Here is an 18,950-nt window from a genome sequence, read left to right as displayed (position 1 = left end):
AGGCCAGGCCATTTCTGATGGTGTATGCACTGTTCCTTACCCATAGTAAGGAAAGGAGACTGGTGCATTGTCCTCTTTCCTCTTCAGGGTGAGATGAAGTACTAAAGACAGACACTAAGTTCTTCTGAATTTGTCTGGAGGCTTCAAAGCTGTATCAGGAGTAGGGAAGGTAGGCGACCCTCTGCTGAGGAAGCAGTGTTTGCACAGTGTAGGTGGTTTTAGTGCCTGAAAGTGCACTCCTGGATGAGGAAACTCCCTTCCCCGTGCAGATTGACCCTTCTCTGCCACTCAGTCTTCGAATTGCCCAGAGCTCTTGGAGCTTAGGCCCCTTGCCCGGGCTCACACAGCCAGGATGGGTCAGAGACAGGTGTGAGCCAGGCCTTCCTGGCTTCACAGACAGCTCCGTCTCCTAGCTCACGCTGCTGCCTGCCTTCTGCCTTAGAGAGTCCAGTGACAGTCAGTGCCTTCAGGGATAACATACAATTGAATTTTTTTAAATGATCTGAACTCGGGGGGACATTTGTGTAGTTTTGGGGAAGAAGGTTGACCTTGTCGCCCCTTGTGGACGCTGTGCAGAGCTGTGTTTTTATTTCGTGGGGTAACTTCGTTATCTCATTTTCTGTAGTGACTGTGCCCTTCTCAGATGAGGCTCTGCCTCACCCATTGGGATGAGGTGGAATCAGAACAAGTTGGCCAGAATGGTTCTGGACCACCTACTTGACCACCGAGCTCGCGAGGCAAAGCCCCTGGTTCTGACTTTCGCAGCAAGCTGGTTTAGTTGGGTTTCCTACATGATCCTAGAAGGTTTGGCCTTCTGCCTTCCCAGGCCACAGTAGAATTAAAGCTCTCTGCTGAGGCAGGCCTTGGGAAATGAGCGCTGCTGGAGACAGACACAGTGTTAGCAGTGAAGGCTGAAGGTGGGGGGGGAGACAGAGAGCCTCAGCAATAGATAGGTGGGCCCAGAAAGCATGGCACTCTGTGGCTGGTTGGAGCAGGGGGTCAAAGCTTTGTGTCTCTGGCTGCTCAGAAGGCGGGACTGTGCGATGCACCCAGCGTAGTGTGTGTGCTGTAGTGTTTGCAATGATGCTCCAGTCATCAGGACATGAGGAGTTACAGTAGGTGTGTCCTCTTCCAGAAGGCCAAGCTCTGAGACTTTCAGGGCCAGAGCTGGTTCTGAACTGATTTAACAGCAATAGTAATTGCTTACCTTTCTATAATACATCCTAGGTGCCAGGCACTGGGTGAAGCCCTTACAATGTGATCTCATTTGGGCCTAGAGGGAGTTTCCTTACTGGGTTATAATTAAAATCACAGGTGTGGTTAAAAGAAAGAAGGCATTGACACGTGTAATCACTTTTATTTTATTTTTATTGTCCTCCTTACGTTTTTAACTTGATGTGGTCATGAAGCTGACCCAGTGCATGTATGACCTGTGGCCCAAAACCAGAGCCTCCTGGATTCATTGGCTTTGAGCTCAGTCTTGGGTGTGACTCACAAATGAGTCAGTTTCCCCAGTGCTCTCCCTGGGAACATCAGCCTTTGATTTGGGTTTGGGATGCTGCAGAAAAGTTATGGAGGCTGACATCAGTTCCCAGGCATCAGTGGGCTAAGAAGATATGCTCGCTGCTCTGCAAGGCAGTTTTAAGCTTTGATAGCTTGTCAGAACACCCTTTGTATAGGATGAAAAACACTGAACAGAAGGAAATCACATGTGAGCCCATGTAAGGGCCAATCAGCCTTCCTTCCCTGTCCATTAGTATCGCTGTCCCCTAAGGACCCGTATAGTCCCTGTGACTACCGTAGGATGGGGCTGACCCTTCCCCTCATCCTTATTCCAAAAGGAAGGTTTGTTTGTTTTCAGATCAGTCAACCTTTCCCTGGGAACTATCCAGTTTTCTATCCTTTAGAGGGTTACCCTACAAGTGAAGGCCCCTGTTTCTCTGTGAAGTCCCGCTTCTTGGAGAGAGAGCTGGGGAATGCTAGGGTTGACCCCTCCCCTTATACTTGAACAGTGCAGATAACTGCCACCATCACTGAGGGCCAGGGCCAGGGTTTGCTTCTCTGTATCATGACTCTAGTCATCTCTGCTCCTTAGCTTGGCTCCTACTTCTTCTAAGGAGCGGAGAAGGGAAGGGAGTAAGAGTTTATATAGCGCTTACTGTGTGCCAGGCACTGTGCTAAGTGCTTTTCACAAATGTTATCTCATTTGGTGAACTTGATGACGTTCAGGAGCTCCGGGGCCCAGGGGTCCCCTCCCAGAGGCTTGTTCTGGGTATATCCCCCCATCAGTGTATGTCACAGCTGCCTGCTCATGCCCCCGAAGCTTCTGGCTAGGTCCAGGGGCTCTTCTTTACATCACCAGCTCAAAACAAAGATGACCCTTTGGTGTCGTCTCTGGATCGTGGCTTCCTCTTCTCCAGGTGCTCTGTGGTTCCCTGGAAGGCTATGGGGTTGCTCAGGCTCCTTTCCTGGGGAAGAGTGTGTTTGACCAACTTCTTTCTGGCTGTCTCAGTCCTGATTCTCGCCCTGTTCCTAAGAGTTTAGCTTTTTTTTTTTTTTTTTTTATGAAGGCCAAGTCCAAGTTTGTTTGATTCAGCCTGTCGCCTTCACTGTAGGCAAGGGGTCAGGGCAGGACCCTGGGCCAGATGAGCTCTTCCCTTCTCAAAGAGGCAGCTTTATTGAGGCTCTTCGGCCTTTCCCTTGAGTAGACAGGAGAGGGATTCAGGAAGCTCCCAGCAGGCCCTCCTGGGCACACACTCACTGCATAAATCTTTGTCACTATTTACACTTAAAAAGAACTTTTTGTGCCCAATATATTCAGAGTTCACATTCTTTATACCTCCCCGGGATTCCATTCTGTTTGGCCATTCATCTCTCTGTCTATGTGTTTTCGTTTCTATAGCCACGGTGAGTGTATACGTCATTCTTCTGCTTATGCTTCATAATTTAAACACTTATTACCTCAGTAAACCTTTCCTGTTTCTTTATCTTCTTCATATTTATCATTTTAAAGAGCAAAATGCTAAGATTCCATTTTGTTTATGTACCCTGGCTGAATCAACCATTTGCCAACTGTTGGACATTTAGGTTATTTCTGGTTCTTTGCAGCCACAAACAATGCTGTTGTACATCTGTTTGAACAGATGCAGCTTTTTTCCTTTATGATAACTCCCTCGGGGCACACGTCCAATGATGGAATTATTGGATCAAAAGGGACGATCACAGGGAACCAAGTATAGTGCCGTGCAGAGAGAGCCAAAGCCCTCTGATCCTTGGTGTCCTCACCTGTACGGTGAGGAGGAGACTGGACCAGGTGACACCTTGAGAACGAGGGCCCACTGCCTGGGAGCTGCCCAAGCCTTTCTGCTCTGATGCTGCCCCTTGGCTCTGCCAGCCTTGCCACGGGCCCCCTGGCATCAGTGAAGTGATCTCTTTGGTCAGCTCTCTGGTCCTTAGGGAGGCAGGACTTTTCTTCAGTTATTTGCAGTGTGTTTCTTCTTGTCACTTCTGCTTGTAGTCTTTGACCTTTTATCCAATGATGTGTGATCTGTGATTGCCATGGAGGGAGTTAATAAAAAAAAAGGTGGTGTTTAAGAGGAGTTGAGATGGGGCTTGGAAAGTTCACTCCTGCTGAAATGGGGTCAGTGATGCGTCTCTGTCATTCTGGGTTTCTTGAACAGTTTGTCTGATTTTTTTTCATCAGGGATTTGCAGCAAGTCTGGCCAAAGCGGTCACGGCTCTTGATTTGCCTGTGGTGGTCATTAATTTGAAAGAATATGACCCCGATGATCACCTGGGGGAGGAGGTAGGTGATGAGTCGTCTTTTGTCTCTTTCCCCATCAAAGCACCTTCTGGTTTTCGGCTCCTGGGCTACTCAAGAATACTTGGACTTTCCAGAATAAATTTAATTTCCTTAAAAAGGTTCTATTTGCTGGTGACTTTTTAGAAGGGACTGTGAGGCCAGATGATTTCAGGGCTTGGGGAACAGCAGCCTCGAGGCCAGAGGTTCCCCACCCCTGATCTATCTTACGGTCATAACTCTGAGGCCATGTGGAGTGCTGAGCCTAGGAGGAATGGAAAGCACGCACAGTAGGTGCCCCTACAGCTGTAGCTCAGAGACCTGATGGTAACAGTCATAATTGTTACTGTTACAAAAGAATATGTAACACAATATATAAAAGTTGTATTGTTATGTAATAATAATAACAGCTAGCATCTGTATAGCACTTTAAGGTTTGCAAAGTGCTTTGCATATATTATGTCATTGGATTTTCCTACGAGCCCTTTGAAGTAGGTCTCATCTCTATTTTAGAGACGAGGAAACTGAGGCTGAGATAGAGTGACTTGCCCAGCTTGTATGCCAAGTCTGTGTACCGTGCCACACACTGCCCAAACTAGGTGCCCTCCAGCGCTGAGTGTGCCCAGGAGGTTTCCCATCTGAGTCCTGACCAGGGCCCCCCTTGCTCAGCTTCTGGGATCAGACAAGATGGGCTCGTGCTGGACGGAAGGCCCGGCTGTGGGCAGGTTAGTCACGGGCAGCTGAACTTGCCCTACCTTCTTCACCTGCGTGGGGATTTTCATTGTGTGCATTTTTTGGAGGTGAATCTGAGGCCATGGATGCATTTTATGCTCTAACATGGACCATGCAGTTTATCCTCCGGCTGTTTGCCAGTTAGCATCTCTTTGCTACCTTTAGGACAGCCTTTAGACTCCTCTCCTTTACTTTTTGTCAGCTCATTCACTCTCCACTGCTCAAAGTCCCTATTCAAGGAGATGATGGTGTTTAAGAAGATTGCTGGTGCCTGAGTGTAGGGTTAGGCAGCCATGAGTCTCCCCAGCAGTCTTTCCTAGTCCGTGGATGCCCCAGAGGCTGTGGGAGGTTTAAATGGCACAGTTCCTGTGTTTCTGGGCTCCATGTCCTCCGTCACCTGTCCATCCCACTTCTCTCATCCATAAAATAGGGATAATTATAGCTGTTCTTTCTGTTTTGAGAATTAATAACACATGGAAAAGGCTTCTATTTCTTGGAGGCCTAGGCAATGTGAAGGTGAATTTCAAAAGAAATACCTCTTTCATTAGGAGGACTTGGAAATCCTTTGGAATGCCTTTTTTTTTTTTTGTAGGTAACCAGTAAAAATATTTGTGTCTTCCTGGTTGCTACCTACACTGATGGCCGACCACCAGACAGTGCAGAGTGGTTCTGCAAATGGTTGGAGGAAGCGTCTAATGACTTTAGATTTGGCAAGACTTATCTGAAGGGCATGAGATACGCAGTGTTTGGATTGGGAAACTCAGTCTATGAGAGCAACTTTAACAAGGTAAGGGGCTGCTTTTATCCTCTTGGCTGGTGTGGACGGGGCTGTTCCTCCATCCCGGGGCCTCCCAGCAGAGGATGACCCTTCAGGCTGTACTTGACAGTCATTGTGAGTTGCTGTGGCCAAAGAAAATTCACTTTCTGGTGGTGGGATTCAGAGAGCTGGCTCTTCAGTGATTGATATACACAGCTTATCTTGGAGCCGTGTTCAAAGCCTCATCGTGCCTTTGTAATAAAGGGGTGGAATTTGGCAAAAACAAACCAACACATGGGTCCTGTCTGATAGTGTATACCTCATTCTGTAGCTCTCCACTCTCTGTTGAGAGGAGAGAGGGACAGTCTCACCATTGACTTTTTGGGTCAGAGTCGATCATTACATGTCATCCTTGACTCTCCACTCTTCCTCTGCCCCTATATCCAGTTGCCAATCTGTTCCACCTCCTCACCTTCTCTCTCTACTGACTCCACAACCGTCTGAGTTCGGGTCCCCTTGGCCTCTTTCAGGAGCCGCCTCATGGTTGTGCCTGCCCTCTGCCTCTTGGAAGCCCTGGCTCCTTTCCCGGTTCTGTCCAGTTATCATTTCCTTCAGAGATCTTGCCTGATTCCCTCACATTCCCACATCCCCGTCTATCTTATCTTCTGGATTTTCTTATGTGTGAACGTGTTGTGTCTCCTCAGTAGAAAGTGAGCCCCTTGAGGGCAGGGATTGTCTTACTTACTTTTGTGTTTGGAGGTGTTTATTACATGCTGGCTGGCTGATTGATGTTTTGCTTTTAGAGGTAAAGGTTTTACCTTTTAGAGGTAAAAATTGTTTTTAGCGGGCCCTGTTGTTGCGGGCTCCTGTCGTCTGCCTCAGCAGAGACAGGGAACCTTTGGAGCCACACATTCAGATAAAGGTCCCTTAAACCTGAGCAGCTTTGGCCAGTACGACAGACAGCTGCCTGCGCTTAGTTGTTGGTGGCCCCAGGCTGCAGCCTTCTCTCTAGTCTGGGAACGAGCCTGGCTTCCTCTCTGCTGCCCTTGGAAGGTCGGGCCTAGAGTGTAGGCCCAGTTAGAGATTCATCCCAAGGGCCAGATGGGGATGGGAAAGATCCCAAACTTGCCTCAGGGCCCACTGGCCTCACTCTTTTCTACTACCCCCTCTCTGTAAGCCTCTGCAGCCAGTGTAGAGGCCCAGCCCAGCTCCTTCTCTGCTTTTTGGCATGGGAAGAGCTCTTTTAGACCCTGCCCTTTGCCTGTCCTGGGGGCCTCAGCAGCTCCTGATGGGCTCAGCTTGAGAAACCTGAAGCACTTTGGGGGCAGTTTGAATTCATCGGCTCTCATCCTTTCTTTGTGTTCATGGGAAAGTGGGGTCCGAGTGCCCTAAATGAGGCTGGACGGTGTGCCTGACAGCCACTCTGAGGCCTCACAGAGCCTCCTTTAACCCCGATTCCTTTGGGGCCCATTTCAGTCCCTTTATGGGCTCCTTTTCGTGGGGCTAGAGCCATTTGTCCTTGGCCTGAAATTGTCTTGGAAACATCTTATGTGAGACATCAACTTCTGGGGTGTTGGATGCATGAGTCTTGGCATGTTTGCTGAGTTTGTGTTTTACCAAATTGATTATTGGCCCATAAACTTGCCTCTCGAAATTCAATCTTTTCTATTTAATTTCTCTGCCTCATCCTTGATTTAGACTCAGGACCGTGTCCCCACATGACCGGTGTCCCTTGTTTCTTGCAGGTCGGCAAAAACATTGATAGATGGTTGTGGATGCTCAGTGCCAGGCGGGTCATGACCTGCGGGGAGGGCGACGGCAACGTGGTGAAGAGCAGGCACGGGAGCCTGGAAGCCGACTTCGCCGCTTGGCAGGCCCGCTTCCTTTCCCGGCTGCAGGATCTAAGCCGCGGCAGCAGCGGTGAGAAGAAGGCCTGCCGTGGCAGCCACCGCCGGGGCAGCTGCGAAAAAGGCGGATGCAGAGTCAAGAAGGAGGGAAAGGGCATGGGGCCGGCGGGGCCCCAGCGGGAGGCCCCCGAGGTACAGTGATCCCTGTTCCCACCCTGCCTCCCTTCCCCGTCCTCCTCTCTCCTTCCTCCCTTCCTCCCTCCCTCCTTCCTTCCCTCTGTCTTTCCTTCTTCCTTCCTCCTTCCCTCACTCCTTTGTCCCTCTTTCCTTCTTCTTTTCTTTCCTCCTTCCTCTCTTTCTTCCTCCTTCCCTCCCTCTTTCCTTCCTCCTTCCCTCCCTTTTTCCTTCTTGCCTTCCTTCTCACTTTTCCTCCCTCTTTCCTCCTTTCATTCATTTTTCCCTTCCTTCCTCTCTTTCTTCCTTCTTCCCTTCCTCCCCTCCTTCCATTTTTCTTCCCTCCTTCCTTTCTTCCTTCCTTCCCTTCTTTTCCCTTCCTCCTTCCCTCCTTCCTTTCTCCCTTCCGTCTTCCCTTCCTTCCCTCCCTCTCCTCCTCCTTCTCCCTTACTCCTTCCCATCCACCCTCCTTTCTTCCTTCCCTCCTGCCCTTTCCTCCCTCTCCCTCCCTTCCTTCTCCAGATATGCCCCAAACAGCTATTTTATTTTATGTCATCCATCTGGAAGCTGCCTGAGCAGCTCCCACTGCCCAGCACCCTGATTTCAGAGTGAACTGAGTCTATTCTGACTGCAAGAATTAGGTGCTTTTTCCATTATTTAACAATAACAACAATAATAATGATGATGATAAAGACAACAACAACAGCAGTAATAATAACCCCCCAGCTCCCATGGAGTGCTTGTGAAAAGTCTTTCATTTGATCTTAAAGACCCAGAGGGGAATCTTCTCCACCACCTGCCTCCATCCATCACCCCCAGCCCACTCTCCTTAATTGTCCCTAAGAACCTTTACATCTAATTGCTTCCAGGTCTGAGCACAGTAATGTATGTTCTCTCCTGCTCCATTCTCCTGGAATCAGTGAACACCTGCTGGGCTGGTTCATCGCCCACCGTGGGAGCGTTGCGCTGGGGGGCTGCTTCAAAGCCAGAGAGATGGATGGCAGTGTTCTCTAAACTGCAGCAGGAAATGGACTTCTGTAAAGTTTTAAGGATCCTGTCTTGCTTTTGTTTCTGTGAAGACCCTGCCTCACACAGAGGGGAGAGGGGCTGCTGGTTCCCTTTTCATTTATATAGGGGGAGACTGGACTTTTTAGCATCCAAATGAGTGAATGAACAAAAAGCATTTCTTAATGCTTACTATGTGCACTGTGCTGAGTGCCAGGAATACCAATACAGGCCAAAGGAAAGACATACTTTGCCTTCCAGGAGCTTGCATTCTAACAGGGAAGACCCCGCATCTAGGGCTTGGAGTCTGAGAAGTCACAGCGCTGGGGAGGGGCTTGGGAGGCAGTTGCTTGGCACCTTTTCCTGGGCAGTGAGGGTGGATGTGGAGTATGGTTGCCTGGGCTGGTGGTAGGAGGCAGCCAGGAGATGGGCAGAGGCACACCCCTCCTTCCCCCTGCCAACTGAGAACTTGCCCACAGTGCCATGCAGATCCCCGGGGAGGGGTCCTGGGTTGAAGTTTAACTGCTATTTAGCTACTTGTACAACCTTGGGCAAGTGACTTTATTGTCTAGGCCACTGCTTCTTCATCTTTAAAAGAGGTTACTGGATTTTAAGGATCTTTAATGCTCTGATGCTGGAGAATATCAGATAAACTCATCTGGTCATCAGTCTAGATCCAGTAAGGACTGCTGGAGCCCTCATTTTACAGAAGAGGAAACCAAGAAAGCTTCTGCCCCAAACAGAAACGGAGGCTGGAAGTGCCTGCCCTGGAGCAGCTCCCTGGTCTTCTTGGGATGGGGAGGTCACATCCCTGGTCAGTCAGAAGCTCCAAAGTCTCCTCCTTTGTCCCAGCCCTCCACTGTGGTTTCGCACTGGGCCTCTTTGGTTCTTCTGAGAGCAGAGAGTCTAATAAGGGAAGGGGAGGTGAAGTTGCCTTGTTCTTTGTGATGGCCCTGAATTCCTCCTTGCTTAGCTGATAGAGTGGCCTCTTCCCTGTGGCCCCTCCTCGTGCACTTTCTTCCTTGCTTTGCCAGCCGAGAGGGCTAGGGACACATGGGCTTCCTGACCCAAAGGGAGAATGTTTCCTCTGTGCCAGGTTCCTCCTCTGGTGTAGGATGCTCTGTGTCAGAGGGTCCCCTTGGCTTCAGTCAGGCCGAGGTTTCCTCCCTGTCCTCTACCTCTGCCAATCCTTGCCATCCACAAGCTCCCTCCAGAGATCCCCACGTGGTTGCTTTGGACCGTTGGGAGTGGATGGCGTATAATGTAAAGGGCGCTAAATTTGGAGTGGAGGACCTGGGTTCAAATCCTACCTTTGTCACTACCAATGTTATGTAAGCCACTGTTAACCTCTCTGGGCCTCAGTTTCCTTAGCTGTAAAGTGACAAAGTTGTACTAAATGACCTCTGAGGTCTCCTACAATTCTAAATGTGTGATCCTGCCTCCTCCCTGGATCTAAGTTTCCTCATCTGTAAAATGTGAGTTGTGGGGGAAAGAGCTGGGCTCCATATTTGTGTGATTATTTCAGCCTCTAATCCCTGAACTTGTAATCTCCATTATGGCTTAAGGTTGAGTTGTTCCTGTCATCTGTCACTGGGGCCTGGGAAGGCGAGCGTTGAAATGCTGAGCCTTTGATGGTTTTTCTAGATAAGACACTAGGAACCAAGATGGCCCCGTAGCTCTGGGCCCTTGGTGAACCATTCTGGTAGACCCACACTGACCCTTTTAAATCCACTGAAGAACTTTATTTGCATGTTTATTGTATAGGAGAAAGAACAATTTGAAACCACAAGTGAGGAAGAGTCGGGCGCTGAAGACCATCAGAGTCGCAGCTCAGTGATGGACGTGGAGGATCTGGGCAAGATGATGAGCAGCATGAAGAAGGCAAAGGTACTGGACTGTTAGCCACGCAGGCTCTGGGTACGGAATCTCATCTCACTTCCGGGCCTTATCTGGGAACCTCCTTCCTGGAAGCTCAAACCTGACTGGGTCACTGTCTGCGGGGTCCTGCTGGGGCTTTCAGACCTCTGTCCTCAATGAGTAGGGTCTCTCAGCTCTGGGAAAATAGGCCAACAGGAAGTTTACCTACAGGCTTTGTCCCTGCCAGCTGTAAGGCAGGTAGATATTGGGTAGGGAGCTTGCCTTGGAATCAGGAAGACCTGAGTTTGAATTCTTCTTCATTCAGTTATTGCTATGTAACCTGGGGCAAATCACTTTAGTATCTCTGTGTCTTAGTTTCCTCATCCATAAAATGGGGATAATAATAGCCCCCATAGTGAGGAGCAGGGAAGATAAACTACGGAAAGCATTTTGTAAACCTTAGAGTACTAGAGGAATGTTAACTCCCCTTTTAACCTCTCGGCTGCACTCAGTGTTCTCAGGAACAGTTCCTGTGAGTGGCCGTGGGTCGGGGGCGGTGAGAGAATGCACTTTCGGCAGGGGTCCCTTCTGGAGTGGCCTCAGTTTGGTGGGAAGTGGACACGCTTTACTCTTGAGATCAGGAGAAAAGTTCATGCTTGTTTGGTCATGTACCCCATCAGTAAAACCTACTGGAGCACCCTCACCCACTATCTATTCATTGATTTATTGTAGTTCAGTATATTGTAGTAAAGTATTACGTACCTGGTAGAGGGGAAGGCTGTACTCGTGACTTATTTGGAGAAGGGAGTTCCCAAGGGAGGGCACTCTTCTTTGTAGCTTAGTCTTGGAGTGTGGCTCTGAGCACTGAGAAGTGACTCCCCCAGCATCACACAGCTTCGAACCCAGGACTCCTTTGTGTTGAGGCTAGTTCTCTGGACTCTATGAAATTATGTTATAAAACCGTGATGTCAGAAAACATACACAAACAGAAAACTGAAAGGCATAAGATAAAGATAAAGTAAGCAATATTTTAATAATAGTGATTAGCAATAGCTAGCATTTATATATTGCCTTAAGGCTTGCAAAACTCTTTACAAATACTATCTCGTTTTTATCCTCACAACACTTCTGGGAGGTTTGTTATTATTATTCCCATTTTATAGATGAGGAGACTGAGGCAGGCAATGGTGAAGTGACTTGCTTGATTAATAATAGCAGTGTAATTAGATATGCTTTATTGTTCTGGATAGTCTTGTTTAACCCTTTGTGTTAGAGCAGTCTGAAGCTCCACTTTCTTCAGTACTTGGTTTCAGTGGCTGGCGTAGCTGAAAAAGAGAACTCCCAAAGAGAAGCAGACACCAGTGGAAATGCTGCATTTGTTACCTGTGCCCCTTACTAGAGGATGATACTCATCTCTCAGTCTTGTTTTTCATGATTTTCTTGCATCACTCTCGTTTCTCTTCCCAGTTTTTCCTCTACTTCTCTTACTTGCTTCTCAAAATCCCTTTTGAGCTCTTCCAAGACCTGGAACTGATTCATATTTTTCTTGGAGGCTTTGGATGTAGGAACTTTGACTTTGTTGTCTTCTTCTGGTTGTGTAGTTTTTTTTTTTTAAGCAGTTGGGTTTAAGTGACTTGCCCAAGGTCACACAGCTAGTAAGTGTCAAGTGTTTGGTCTGAGGCTGGATTTGAACTCAGGTCTTCCTGACTTCAGGGCCGGTGCTCTATCCACTGCAGCATCTAGCTGCCCCGTTGGTTGTATGTTTTGATCTTCTTTGTTATCAAAAAAAGATTCTATGGTCTGATACTTCTTGTGAGTTTTGCTCATGATCCCAGCCAATTACTTGAATTATAAACTCTTTATTAAGGTAGAGGTCTGCTTCCATTTTGTAGAATGTACTGTCCCAAGCTTCGGGGGTTTGTACAGCTGTTTTCAGAGATACTTCTAGGGATCTGTGAATTTTCAGTTCTTCCAAGGTGGTATGATAAGGGATGAGGTGTTTACTCCTTTCCTGGCCTGTGCTCTGGTCTGTGAATGACCACAAGCCCTCTTTTCTGTCTTGGAACTGTGAGGGGGATTCTCTCTCCACCACCACTACAAGCTCCACCATGCCAGCGCTCCTCCTTGCCCCAGGACTGCCCCTCAGAACTGTGACCCAGATCCAAGCATGAGCAAAGCAAGAGATTCCTACCTCAGTACTGGCAAAGAGATCCCTGCAATCCCCCTCTGATCAGCCACTCGATTTCCCCTCAGTCTGTGGGCTGGAAGCTCAGGAGGCAGCCGCTGTTTTGGGCCTTGCTCAGGAACTGGGGCTGAGACCTAGCTTCTCTCTCACCACAGAAACAGACTTTTCCTACTGACCTTCTAAGTTGTCTTTGGTGTTCGTGGGTTGAGAAGTCTGGAAACCGCCACAGCTGCCTGCCATTCAGTCCTCTGAGGCCTGCTCCAGGTTCGCTGTGGCCTCCACGCCCACGCTGAACTGCGCTCCTCTCCCAGTCCGGCGCGATATACCTTTCTGATCAACCATCCAGGCTGTCTTGGGCTGGAAATTTGTTTCATTCTGTCTTTTTGTGGGTTCTGCTGCTTTAGAATTTGTTTAGAGCCATTTTTTTACAGGTGTTTGGAGGGTTTGGGGGAGAGCGCAAGCAAGTCGCTGCTTTCACTCAGCCATCTTCCATCTTTCAGTCTCATCCACCAATTATGCAAAGTTTTTGTTGAAATTTGGTTAGTAAATTTCCATCTTCCCTTATGCTGAGTGGTTGTTCTCCCAAATTCATCATTATATTTTTAACAAATGGTTCAGAACTCCTCAGAACGCTGAATTTGGAAGATTTTTTGGATAGTTTAGAAATTTCTGTTTCCAAGTATAAAGGCATGTCTGTATGCTGAGAGTTTTTAGAGGTGACATATTGTTTTCAGCAAAAAAGCCAAGATGATGGGAGCAGCTCCATCATGTTTTCCCAGTGCTCACCCATCGCGTAAGCTTTTCTCAAAAAGCAATTACTTTCTTTCTTTCTTTTTTACAATTAATTTATTTAATTTTTAGTTTTCAACATTCACTTCCATAAAACTTTGAGTTTTAAATTTTCTCCCCCTTTTTCTCCTCCCCCCTCCCTGAGACAGTGTGCAATCTGATATAGGTTCTACTTATACATTCATATTAAACATATTTTCACATTAGTCATGATGTAAAGAAGAATTAGAACCAATAGGAGGAACCTCGAGAAAGAAGAAATAAAACAAAACAACAAAAGAAAAGAAGAGCAAACAGTGTGCTTCCATCTGCATTCAAACTCCATAGTTCTTTGGATGTGGATAGATTTTCCATCATGAGGCCTTTGGAGATGACTTAGATCCTTGCATTGCTGAGAAGAGCTAAGTCTATCAACGTTAGTCATTGCACAACATGGTTGTTATTGTGTACAACGTTCTCTTGGTTCTGCTCACTTCGTTCAGCATCAGTTTATGTAAGTCTTTCTAGGTTTTTCTGAAGCCTGCCTGCTCATCATTTCTTATAGCACAATTCTTACACACAGTGTGTGTATTCCATCACATCCATGTACCACAGCTCATTCAGCCACTCCCCAGTTGATGGACCTTCTCTCATTTTCCAGTTCTTTGCCAGGCAGTTACTTTCTTATTCACTCCTGAACCTTCACCTCTGCCCAGAAGGGACTGATCCTGACTGTCTGCTCAGTAATGTCCTTCGGATAGCCCTTCCATCCCAGGTGAGGTCAGCCCCCGGGGGATCCTTGGCTTTTTGTCCAAGAAAAGCGAGGAGCCCATTGCGCCCAGGCTGACGTTTCCTCTCAATGCTGAGCCGTGAGAAAGGCCGTGCACCTGCTCGGGTGGCTTCCTGCTGCGTCTGATTTGGTCCTCATGGCTGACGGTGAGCGTTAGTGCGCTGGTCTTCTCGTGCTCCCATTAGTTCTGTCATCTTTAGTCCATGGGTTCCTGGCAAGCGCCTTCTTCATCTTCTTGGCCATTTTGTGGGGGTTCATTTAGTTAAAGCTAAATGTGTAAGTCCACGTAGCCAGGCACGTGGTGCGCTGAAAGGGAAGAGATGAGACAGGGCGCCCCACCGGCCTGTTGGCTGGCAGGGCTCCTGCTGTTCCTCGGGATACCTCGGGAAATGTACATGAAATGTCACTGGTGCCCCGGGGAGGAGGGAGGGCGCCGGCGGCATGCTGCCTGTGTATTAATGCTGTTCTTTTAGATTGAGCAGCACCAAAAGAGAAGGATCTCACATGCATCTGACACTGGAGACTATCTTTGGAGGCTTTAGAGCTGGGGTGGGCAACCTGCCGCCTCGAGGCCACGTGTGGCCCTCTGGGTCCTCAAGTGCAGCCCTTTGACTGCATCCAAACTTCACAGAACAAATCTCCTTAATAAAAGGATTTGTTCTGTAAAACTTGTACTTAGTCAAAAGGCCGCACCCGAGGACCTAGAAGGCCACGTGTGGCCTCGAGGCTGCAGGTTCCCCACCCCTGCTTTATAGGATCTGGCTCTTGTGAGGGAAGAGGACGTGAGGCTGTGGATCTGTGGACTTGGGATGCCAAGTTGTTTTTTTAAAGCTACATTAGCTTTTATCTTTATTAAAGAACGACTAGATGTCTGAGGCAGCCGCATGGTAAGTACATACAGCAGTGGACTGGGAGTCGGGAAGACCTGAGTTCAAATCTAGCTGTGTGATCCTGTGAAAGTCACTTAACCTCTGTGTGCCTCAGTTTCTTCATCTGTAAAAGGAGGGTAATAATAGTGCCTACCTCTCAAGGTTTTTGTGAGTATTGAATGAGATAACCTACGGAAAGTACTTTTTAAAAAGAGTTTCTCCAAGTGCCACATAAATGCTGGCTAGTATAATGATGATGATGATGGTGATCTAGAACAGTTTTATAGATAAAACAGACAGGCCTGCATTCGTCAGACCTTAAGCTGTCTCTCAGACTCTTCTGATCTCAGTTTATGTGGCGCACATTTTTAGTTCCAACATCCTGTTTGTTTCCACATATATATGTATGTGTGCATGGTATATTTATATATTCCTTTCCTCTCTCTTATCCAAAGAACTGTCATTCCTAACAAAGAATAATGAAGAAAGAACGAAAATAAAAACCAAAAGCCAGTTTAGCGAAACCAGCCTAAGAACATAGAGTGCTTAGAGAAAGCTCCTCCTCTGACAAGAACTGTTGGGAAAATGGGTTCTGGCAAGGCTGAGGTTTGGCAGAAATTCAGATTAGGCCAGCATTTTACACCGCTTACCACAATTAGGTCAAATGAGTAGGTGACCTGCGCAGTGTCAAAAACAAGGTGAAGAGAACCAGATCAGGTACCTTTCATTGCTGTGGAGAGAGGGAGAATTCTTAATTAAACAAGGGACAGAGGCAATCACAGAAGAGAAAATGACTTCGGTTAGATGAAACTGAAAAGCTTTTGTGCTACCAGAATCAATGCAAGTAGGATAAGGAGGGAAATGTTTAGTTGGGAAAAAAATATCTTTGCAGTGAATCTGTAAAATGTCCGTGTGGTCTAGTAGGGCATAGGTCTTGGAATCAGGAAGACCTGAGTTAAAAACCTGCCTCGGTCACGCTTACTAGCTGTATGACCTTAAGCAACTGACTTAATCTCTGTTTGCCTCAGTTTCCTCATTTGTAAAATGGGTGGGGAGCTAGACTCATTGCTCTTAAAGGTCTCTTTCTAAATTGACTATCCCATGATAAGGGTCTTATATCCAGTATAGGTAGGGAAGTTGCATAGATATGTAAGACCCCAAACCATTCTGTGGTAGATAGGTGACCAAAGGAGATGAACTAATGTTTTCAGAAATTGCAAACCATTAGCAACCATGTGAAAGAGTGCTCCAAGTTGTTATTAATAAGAGAAATGCAGATCAAAGCAGCTTGGATATTTCACCTAGCAAATTTGCAGGGATTTCAAAAGATAGAAACAGTCATATTGGAAAGGTTGTACAAAGCCAGGTATACTGTTATTACATGGTTGGTGGAGCTGAAAGAAATCTGGAATTATGCCAAAGAGTGACTAAAATGACCGTACTGTTTGGTCTTCATGTCTGCTTGATTATTAGACATATGCCCCAAGAAAGTCAAACATAGAAACAAAAGCCAAAAATGCACCAAAATATCTGCAGCAGCTTTTTTTTTTTTTTTGTAGTTTGGGGAATGGCTAAATACACTGTGCGCACGAATGTAATGGTATGCTATTGCCCTGTAAGAAATGATTAATGAAGATTGCAGGGATGAATGGGAAGATTTCAGTTGACTAATAAAAAGCAAAGTAAGCAGAGCCAGGAAAACTGTACACGATCACTTCAGCAATGTCAATGGAAAGCTCAGTAATAATCAGAACTGAAGAACCCAATTCTAATGACCCGAGAAGGCACCTCCCCCCTCTGTGGCCGAGGTGGGGGGCTGTGGAAGTGGAGCACAGCATAGCCCATCGCCTGTGACGTCATTATGCTCAGCGGGCTGCGGCACTTACCTTCTGCATTGTTCATGGAAGCCTCTGTTGTGTGTTTTCTCGCATATGGCCCCTACACTGTCTGTGTGTGTATGTATCGGCATGACCCCCCCCCGCCCCGCACACGGGCGCATTTTCAGAGCCGATGGGGGACTGCCCTTTATGAGTTTTGTCCCAGCTTTGCCTCGAAGGGCACCGTGGCTACAGTGGTCTCTTCTTGGGCCATATTCCCTTGAATGAACTGCTGGGCTTTGCTGCCTGCTGCCTTGAGCCTTAGAAGTTGCTGGGGGTTCCCAGGGGGCACAGAGTGCCAGATCTGGGGTCAGGAAGACCTGGGTTCAAATCCAGCCTCACCTACTCCCTAGCTGTGTGACCCTGGGCCATTCACTTGTCCTCTGCCTGCCTCAGTTTCCTCATCTGTAAGATAGGGGTAATAACAGCATCCCCCTGCCAGGGTTGTTGTGAAGGTCACAAAGTGCTACTTATGATTACTGTTATTAGTAGCATTACCATGACTGTGGTGCTTGAGGACCTTTCATTGACCCCAGGCGGCGTGGCCTCTCCTTCCTGCCTGTGCGATGAAGCTTTGGGGATTGGAGTGAGTGAAAATGGCCCGGTCACCACCAGAGGGCAGCACAAACCACGCATTCAGACTCCTGCTCCTGGTGCTGGAATGAACTTTCCACAGAACTGTCCTTAATGTGCAGTGTGGGGCCTCAGCCCCAGCCCTGGACAGGCCTCTGGGTCCAGCGTCTGGCTCGTGGCCAGATGGGAGGCTAACAGGAGGCTTTGACGCTCTTCGCTGTGGTCTGAACAGGGGAGAGTTTACACTTCCTTCTGTTTGTTCACAGTATTTTAATGGGAATGGTCCTAGGTCCATGGAGTAAGAGTTGGACAGGACCCTCCCATTTTACCAATGAGGAAACTGAGGCTGTAGGACCATGGATTTAGAGCTGAAAGGGACCTTTAGGGGCCATTGTGCCCAGCCCCCTCATTTACTGATTAGCACACTGAGCCACAGAGCAGTTAATTGACTTGTCCAGGGTCATAATTAGTATAAGTGTAAGTGTAGGGGTGGGATTGGAACCCAGGTCTCTCTGTCCATGGTCAGTGCCTATATACACTATGTCATGCTGCCTCGCAAGTGGTATGTTAAGGTTGCTTGATATGGCCTCTTTCCTACACTCCTTTCACTGCCTTTGTTTCTCCTTTTGAGTGGTTTTGTTAATAACAAATCTAATTAAACAAATTCAGGAAACATGAATTCAAATCAGCTAACATTTATGAAGTCCCAGACTCTGTGCTGGTGTGTGCTGTGTGTGCCAGGCACTGTGCTAGAGACAGAAGGATGTAAATGAAACAATCCCTGCCCTCAGTAAGCTTACATTTTTACATGTATGTAGCTAAGGCTATGCAAGATACAGTAAATGATTGGGGAGGGGGCATGGGGAGAAACACTAACAATCAGGGGCGGGGGGTGGGCCGCTGAGCCGAGCCTTGAAGATGATCGGGATTCCAGTTGGACTGAGTGCGGAGGACCCCAAGGGAAGAGATGTGAAGGGAGGCCGCCTCTAGGCTACTCACACCGAGCTGTTGGCTGCAGTGATGGCTGACACCTGGCTCTTGCCCTCAGGACGCTTCCTCTCTCTCCCCCTCGAGGCCAGGCTTCCATCACTGTGAAGCTCCTTAGTGGGTGTCAGGTGTGTTGGGAGGAGGAATTGTGGTCCCGTAGTTCCTGGGCAGTGGTGGCATGGGCATCCCTTAAAATGGTGAGAAGCTGGAAAGGCATTGGAACATGAGAGAACACATCTGTCCTTCTGAGGCTGCGTTCATGTGCATCGCCTCATTGGAGCCTCCCAGTGGTCCTAGAGGAGAAGGACAGCTGGTGCTACCTCACCCCCTTGGGCCCCTAAGGCCTTTTTTTTGTGGGGGGTGTTGCAGCTAGACCTGTGATTTTATTGCAGGTTCCCTGGGTGGAAACTCTCTCTCTCAGCGCAGATTGGTGTCTGAGAGTTGCCTAGGGCACCGAAGGCTCAGTGACTGCCAGTGCCACCCAGCCTGTACTGTATGTGGCAGAGACAGGGCATGAGCCCGGGTCTCTCTGGCCCTGAGGACACCTCTCCACTCCCTCTTCTGCGCCTTGTGTGTCTTTCATGTTCCGACGCCTTTCCAGCTTCTTACCATTTTAGGGGTGCTCATGCTGTCCCTGGGGTTGTTTTTGGGGAGCATTTCCCAGATGTCAGCTTTGCTCTGGGTGGGCTGAGTGCACACGGCTGCTGTTTAGGCACAGCTCCTATTACCT

General features: G+C 48.0%; 1 protein-coding gene across 3 annotated transcripts in view; it reads left to right on the top strand.

The window, feature by feature from the left end:
• Window positions 1-18,950, top strand: part of TYW1 (tRNA-yW synthesizing protein 1 homolog) — a 242,919-nt gene that overhangs the window by 6,979 nt on the left and 216,990 nt on the right. For all 3 annotated transcript variants that reach the window (XM_027862445.1, XM_027862446.1, XM_027862447.1), the window contains exons 4-7: window positions 3,704-3,805; window positions 5,124-5,318; window positions 7,034-7,327; window positions 10,079-10,201. In XM_027862445.1, coding sequence (XP_027718246.1) covers window positions 3,704-3,805; window positions 5,124-5,318; window positions 7,034-7,327; window positions 10,079-10,201 — 714 coding nt within the window. The remainder of the gene's footprint in view (window positions 1-3,703; window positions 3,806-5,123; window positions 5,319-7,033; window positions 7,328-10,078; window positions 10,202-18,950) is intronic.

This window comes from Vombatus ursinus, unplaced genomic scaffold (genome assembly GCF_900497805.2).
Source record: "Vombatus ursinus unplaced genomic scaffold, bare-nosed wombat genome assembly UNPS02014768.1, whole genome shotgun sequence".
In the NCBI taxonomy this organism is placed as follows: domain Eukaryota; kingdom Metazoa; phylum Chordata; class Mammalia; order Diprotodontia; family Vombatidae; genus Vombatus; species Vombatus ursinus.
The sequence above is the reverse complement of the archived record's forward strand: the minus strand, read 5'-3'. Positions and strand labels throughout refer to the sequence as shown.